Source organism: Sinocyclocheilus anshuiensis, unplaced genomic scaffold (genome assembly GCF_001515605.1).
Source record: "Sinocyclocheilus anshuiensis isolate Anshui unplaced genomic scaffold, SAMN03320099.WGS_v1.1 scaffold283, whole genome shotgun sequence".
NCBI classification, from domain to species: domain Eukaryota; kingdom Metazoa; phylum Chordata; class Actinopteri; order Cypriniformes; family Cyprinidae; genus Sinocyclocheilus; species Sinocyclocheilus anshuiensis.
Window position 1 is genome coordinate 5,468,425 of NW_015549605.1, and position 7,897 is coordinate 5,476,321.

The window sequence follows — 7,897 nt, forward strand, 5'->3', positions numbered from 1 at the left end:
GAGGAAAAAAAATTAACTTAAATGATTTTAGCAAATGGCTGCAATATAACAAAGAGTGAAAAATTGAAGGGGGTCTGAATACTTTCCGTACCCACTGTATATCTCATATATATATTATATATCACATTATATATCACAATTGCAAGATTATATCTCATAAATCCCCTCAGAATTACCAGTTTATATTTCACAATTCTGAGTTTATTTCTCGCAATTCTGCGTCAATATCTTGCAATTCTGTTTATGTCTCACAATTCTCCATTTATATCTCAGAATTTACTTAATATCTCACAATTCTGCTTTATATCTCACAGTTTATATCTCATAATTTTGCTTTATGTCTCGCAATTCTGCGCTTATATCTCGCCATTATGAGTTTATATCTCACAATTTTGCTTTATATCTGGCAGTATATCTCGCAATTCTGCATTTATATCTCACAATTGTGCAATACAGTATATCTCAATTCTGAGTTTATATCTCACAATTCGGAATTGAGTTTATGCTTAAAACAAACAAACAAAAAAGCATCTTTCAGTGGTTTCAAAAAAGAAGATTTGTTCTTATTTTAAGCATAAAATTTTCATATTTTCATAAAACACTTTAAGACGTTATATACGTCTTAAGAAGTAAGAAGTAAATAGACACTTGCGCTCGTCAATGATAAAATACCACTTTTACTATTTTCAAATGCTACATTTTGTGTACATGTTTATTTTAGAAATGTTTACATTTAACCTAATTAAAGTGCATTAATTATTAGCATAATATTGGCCAAAGCAGTAGATTGACCACTGCGGTACATCATGCACGCTTGTTCAACCAGTCATGATTTGGTATCTTCCGTTAGCGTTTCTCAAAGAGTTAAGGGCTTGTTTGGATGCCGGCGATGAGTAATAAAACACTGCGTCTATTATTGTGAGGAACACAGAGTGAGGATGACCCAGTTGTGTCAGGACCCTGTCACAGAGCTACAAAGCGTCATATGACCACCCCTGGCCATATTCAGCGCATTTCAAAAGGGACCAGAAATTATATGCTTCAAAGGAGCCTGTTTTCTCCCCTCCCTGTTTCGTTTCTTGAATGATTCATTTCTCCAGCACTTCTGAGTAGCACCTGACAGAACACAGCGCACATACATTACTGCCCTCTGACGACATCACCGCGCGGTTGCCATGGCAACATAAGACCTTGTCTGTTGTTACGCCGATCTCATTGTTTATTTCCAGGTATTGCGGAGTATATGTTTTCACACCGACTATATGAGGTTCTTCCGATCTCTGATTCCTTACTTGTTTCGATACTGTAATCTGAAATAAATAATAAAAAGGCCAGACCTCGCGTGGCTGGGTGCATTTCCCCCGTCCATGGGAAGGCTGACCTAGTTTTATAGCAGTCGAATGTCTGTGAAGTATGTTTCTCTCCTGAACTGGAAAAATCCAATCAAGTGTGTGACTCTTCAGCTGTGCTTGAATATACTGAGCATACTGTTCCCTGCTTGGTAATATCGTTATTTGTTTAATGTAATAGATGAGTATAAAATAGCTGCTGCATAAATAGAGTTTTCTTTGAAAATGTGAATAAAAATGCTTCAAATCAGGCATCAGTCAGATCAGATTAATCTGCACTATGTGGAGCATTTATGAATCTAAATGAAATGCATATTTGCAGCATCGCTGAATGCTTTTCTTTTCTCAGGATGAATTTTAATGTGAAATGATGTGATACTGATTTCATATGCTTGCTAATATGAGGAATGCTGTCTGGTGACATCAGTTCCCATGATGCGCTTCATCCAAATACTACTGTAGAAGGAAGTGCAGATAAAGGACCATTTTAGTTTCAGTTGATTTCATTTGATTCCAGAAGATTTCATTTATAGTATGGAAGCTTGTTTCCGCCACGGGATAAAAATATTAAAAAGGTAATTGCCACTTTTATCTCACAATTCAGACTTTGTTGGAATTTAAACTTGCAATTCTGTAAAAAAAATATATAATAATAGTCAGAATTGCAAGATGTAAATTTAGAATTCTGACTTTTTTTCTCACAATTCCAAGTTTATATCTCACAAAAAGTGACGTGTGAGGTTAAAATTTCCCATTTTGATTTCCATCACAATCTGTAGATCAGGACACACGTATTATTTCACGTAAATTATAATCACAGTCTTTTATTATTGCCAAATAAAACCTGACTGAACCATTTCACAAAGACTTTGGTCAAACTGAATTTGAAAAAAAAATGTTTGACTTTGTTTTTATCTCATAATTCAGACTTTGTTTCTCGCAATTCTGCATTTAGATCTCGCAATTCTGAGTTGATATCTCACAATTCTGCATTTAAATCTCACAATTCTGAATTTAGTTCTTGCAATTCTGCATTTAAATCTCACAATTCTGAGTTTATATCTCGAAATTCTGAATTCTGAAACAAAGTCAAAATTGTGAGGCATTTACCTTTTTTTTTTTTTTTTATGTTTTATCCTGTGGTGGAAACAGGCTTCCATGTTATAGCAACCAAAAAGGATTTCAAATGTTTTTCCACTTAGTCAATATGAAACAACATTTGTAAACCATTTTACTTCTATAATGTGGGCAGACCGTGATTTTTCTATTAGAAATGAGTCCATTGTGAATTGATTGAATCATAAAAATGAGTGTTCTGTTGCAGAGGTTGCAGCCTAAAAGTCCGTTCACATCAAGGATGATAACTATAATGATAACTATAATGTTTTAATAATCATTCAAATTCTTAAAGAATAGGTAAGTCCACACCATAACCATAACGACAAAGAGAAACGATATCATTGGAATCACTTTCAGAATGATTTCTTCCACCTGATGAATGATAAAAACATTTACAACCAATCAGAATCCATCCTGCTTTAAAGAGCTTGAGCATTTAAAGCAGGGGTGTCAAACTCAATTCCTGGATGGCCACAGCCCTGCAGAGTTTAGCTCCAACCCTAATTAAACACACCTGATCCAGCTAATCAAGTCCTTCAGGCTCAATTGAAAACTACATGTTTTGTGTGTTGGAGCAGGGTTGGAGCTAAACTCTGCAGGGCTGCGGCCCTCCACTGAAGTTTGACATCCCTGATTTAAAGCAACAGGTGACAAAACCGCAGCACGTGATTATAGTAAACAGAACAATATTGAGCATTGGTCTGGATGCTAATATAGTTATCTGATTATAGTTATCACTCTTGGTGTGAACGGGACTTTACACATATATGTTTACAAGTGGTTTTTTTCTTTTCTTTCTGGTGTTTCAGGGTGATGAAGAGTCCAGTTTGGGCCTTCCCATCAGCCCCTTCATGGACCGCTCAGCACCGCAGTTGGCCAAACTGCAGGAGTCCTTCATCACACACATCGTGGGGCCTCTCTGCAGCTCATACGATTCAGCCGCTCTCATGCCCGGCCACTGGGTCGACCCTCTGCCCAAAGAGGGCGAGGAGGCTGAGGAAGAGACAGATGAAGAGGAGGAGGAAGACACACCGGAGGAAGACACCTCTTCCAGCTCTGAACTTTCCCGTGAGTTCACGTTTTTCTCCTCAAACTTTATATCAAGTACAAAATCTGGTCCAAATTGCATTGAGGTAGGAGCGTGGACTCAGTTTTAGATTCTTTCCTCATTTAGACTGAACTGAATTGAAGCAGAAAATGAACACAAAGTGATGTATGGGAAGTTCACAATCTGTAGATCAGGACACACTTATTTGACGTAAATTATGCAGTATTTCTCTGCAAAAACAAAAACTAATGACATCACTTAAAGGCAGGGTAAGCGATTTCTGGTAGCCAATGTTGATATTTGAAATCACCAAAACAAACACGCCCCTAGTCAAATAAGACAAATTATATTTGCAATACTAACAAATAAATATATAAGATAAAATGTCTTTGCATTTAATTTAATTACTTTTATTTTTAATTCTTTTTTGAATATTAAATATTATTTATGTGGATCGGAGGTATTTAATCAGTAAAGACCTTTACTTTTATATGCAACATATCTCTACAAAAAAATAATCACTGCTAAGACAAACTATATTTGCAATACTAAATAATATACAGTTGTCAACATTTGAAGTGGATCAAAACCTTTCATCAAAGTTGTCCTAAAACCTCAAACCAGAATGCGTTCTTGTATTAGGACAACTTTGATGAACTTTTTTGATCCACTTCAGATGTTGACTACTATATTTAAAATAAATATATAAGGTTGTTTTTGCATTCATTTAATTTATTTTATAAATATGAATTACCTTTTATGTGGATCAGTGTGTATTTAAGCAGTAAAGATATAAGATAAAGATATAAGATCAAATATGTCTTTGGATTAATTTAATTCAATTATTTTTTTTCATTATTTTATATATAGCAAATATTATGTACGTGTCTTTAAATGTGTATTTAAGAAATAAAAACATTGCTTGTTTACTTTTATATGCAACATTTCTCTACAAAAACAAAAATCAAAATCATCACTTAAAGTAGTAAAATATTTATTTTATGAATATTAAATATTATATATATGGATCGATGTGTAAGAAATGAAGGCACACTGCATGACTGATGTTTTTGTTTTTACATGCAACATTTCTCTACAAAACAAAAATCAAAGTCCTCATTAAAGCTGCTAGTGTGAAGAAGCCATTAACACTCTCTTTCTTTACTGTGTTTACTATAGAGAAACCAGCACCCAAGAAACGACGGAAAGTGTTCTGCCAGATCACCCAGCACCTGCTGGAGAACCACGAGATGTGGAAGAAGGTCATCGCTGAAGAGTCCCAAAGCCAGACAGAAGGGGAGGAGTCCACATGCCTCACTAACACCCCTGAGCCAATCCTAGCCATCGATGAGGAGGAGGAGGAGCCAGGGAGCAAGGAGGAGCCTGCAGACGACCAGGAGGAGGAGGAGAGTCCTGCACCTGACGAGACACATGAAACAGAGGAAAAAGATGGCGAGACTGTAGAGGAAGTGGACGAGACTGCGAAGACTGTAGAAGATGACGCGGAGCTAATGGGAAAACGAGAGGAAGACGAGAAAGAGGATCCGGAATGAATGACGTCGTCTAAAAGCGTTTCATCGGCAAGCGAGACTTCTAAGAAATGGTTGCCAGCACATCACTTAGACACAACACTGTAGATGCTTGGGGAACATGTGCCTAAAGGAAACAGGGTGGGACGGGGTGGTTCGGGATGAAGGGTTTGACTAACAATGAGCAGGCGGTGAACTTTTGAGGTTTGATGCTAAAATTGTCCGGGACAAGGAGTTCTCCAGGGGGTTTCCTATATTTTCTAGACTTACGTTGGTCAGTTTTGCAAGTCCTTCTCCAGCTGCACCTTAACCTCCAATACTGCGACAGGGGTCCCAATGACCTGAAGTTTTGCAGGCTCAACAAGCATTTCCGAGGAGCTCAGTGTCAAAGTCGGGGAATGGTGTATCCCATCGTGGGCAGCGGACGAAAGCAAACGCTCCAGAAACTGCATGCGTTTGTGAAAAGATACACTATGTGTTTGCGTGTCTGTCCTGCCATTGCTCTTTCTTTTTCCTTTCCAGAGCATCACTACAGCAAACGCTTGCTCCACTGTCTCATTTCCGAAGGCGTCGAGCCCAATGCTTGTCATTCCCTTCCCTCACCGTTTTCCCTCGGCATTCCACGAGCTGAGATTTTGCGTTTCTCAGGATCAGACTTTTTTCAGATAACTGTACAAGGAGTCATTGGTTTTTACAGACTTTCTTGCAGCTTTCTAATCTTTTGGATCTTGATTTGTTGTTTTTTAAAACTGTAACTTCTTCAAAACGCCAATGGCCTTTTAGCCCAATCGTTGTTTTACCAGGTGATTTGATAAATATATACACAAATGCATACGGCGTGCAATAGTACATCGCCTCATCCCTAGTCATCAAACATTGTACCGTCCGAAACTATAGACGCTCTTATTCTCCCTCCTTCTGTTCTTGCATTTAAGCTGAGTTTGAGAGCCAAGTGAACTGCTCTAGCAAGTTTGGCTGATCAAAGGCGCAAACTGGGACGATGGGAAGGCCTCAGGCTCCCGCATTCCCCCGCAGTCACATGTTTTCCCTCCGAACAAGGCTGTGGTTATGTGGTCGTCTCACGCAGCCGCCGCTGTGGTCAGCTCCTCAGCCCAAGGGATGAAACGACGAACGGCGTCCCTCTCACATGAGAGCATGTGCCGCACATGAGCTACGCGCACCGGTCGACACGGCTGTCCGCGCTCGCCTTTGATGTACCGAAAGAGGCAGATTGCTTGCGACGGCGAGATGAAACACTTCTGTGGGCTTAATCACCTCGGGTCCGATGTCTAATCAGACGCCTTCAGTCGCTTTGAAGGAGAGCCAATTAAAAACGCCTAGGTAGGACACGACGGTCACGTGCTCATCTTTGAAACGTCCCCTTCGATCGCAATGCAGTGTAAGCCTTAATATTACCAGGCAATGTGGTGCAATGTAGTCCGGCAAATTATTTAAGCAATACCGACCTTATGTGTACAGCAGATTGGTAGCGTTTCCAATTGCACTTTCTTTTGGTTGCTGTGTAGATCTCACACAGCTCACGTGTGCGTGTGCCAAATATGAAGTACAAATCCATTCTCCCCAAAGTACGAAACCCCATCAGGAGCATGTAAAGGCCGTGTGTGCTTGCGATGCAGTATGAGTGCTTTTTATTTGTACATGGCCCCAATTTGAGAGGGTATATTATATTTCTGCTTTAGGCCGTAGATTTGTAACCCCAGGCCGGAGATATTAACCCTTTGGTGCATGAGTTATTAAATCACAAATTAAAATAGTCTTAATGTTTTTATCAACTTTTCTTTAAAGAAAATATATATTAATTCCTAGTTTGATAATGCATTTTAGAGCGTTACTGTCCACTGCAATAAAAGGTAGCAGTAGTTATGTGGTGCGTCACGTTTGTTTTCCATTTTGAATTTAGGTTGCCATAATAAGCATATAAAAAGGATTGTTGCAATGAATTGTTGAAAAGTTATCAACTTAAAAATGGCTTTTAAAGATCTGTCCACTGTAGTGGACATCATACATCAGAGTGTTAAATTATACAGTTGTCTTTACTGTGTATTTCCCAAAACAAAATGAACTTAATCATAACCGACAATAAAATCCTAAGTATATTGTTAGATCCCCCTGTATGAACCATCATACCCCAGGCCAGAGATATTACCTGTTTGGTGCATTACTTACTAAAATCACAAATAAAATAGTTTTAATGTTTTATTTCCCAAAACAAAATTAACTTATCATAACCTAAAATCAAATCCTGAGGAATAAAATTCCCTTAAATACATCACAAATTCACTATAACCCAGGCCAGAGATATGAACCCTTTGGTGCATGAATTACTAAAATCACAAAAAAAAATAGTCTTTTATTACCTTTTTAAAACAAAAATACTATATTAATTCCCGTTTTTCCCAAAATAACACATTTTGATAGTGTTTCTGTCCATTGCAATTAGAGATAGTAGTTGCTACTTGTCTTGGTGCATCACTTTTGCTTGCCATTTTATGTTGCCATAATAAAACATATAATATAAAAGGATTGTCGCAAGGAATTACGGATAAAGGTCAAAGGTTATCACCTTAAAATGGCTTTTAAAGATCTGTTAACTGTAGTGGACATCATGCATCAAACTGTTAAATTATACAATTGTTTTCCATGTATATTTCCCAAAACAAAATTAACTTATCAAAACCTACAATTAAATCCCTCGGAATAAAATCACCCTAAATACATGATCAAATCAATATACCCCAGGCCAGAGATATTAACCCTTTGGTGTATGAATTACTAAAATGACAAATAAAAAGTATTTTTATTTCCTTTAAAAAAAAAATATAATATATATA

The 7,897-nt window shown here is 37.6% G+C and overlaps 1 protein-coding gene across 3 annotated transcripts in view; it reads left to right on the forward strand.

Moving 5' to 3' along the window:
• Window positions 1–6,367, forward strand: part of LOC107658951 (cGMP-inhibited 3',5'-cyclic phosphodiesterase A) — a 97,478-nt gene extending 91,111 nt beyond the window's left edge. For all 3 annotated transcript variants that reach the window (XM_016447686.1, XM_016447688.1, XM_016447687.1), the window contains 2 exons: window positions 3,278–3,536; window positions 4,696–6,367. In XM_016447686.1, the coding sequence (XP_016303172.1) occupies window positions 3,278–3,536; window positions 4,696–5,069 (633 nt within the window). In that variant the 3' untranslated portion in view covers window positions 5,070–6,367. The remainder of the gene's footprint in view (window positions 1–3,277; window positions 3,537–4,695) is intronic.
• Window positions 6,368–7,897: the final 1,530 nt, after the last annotated feature.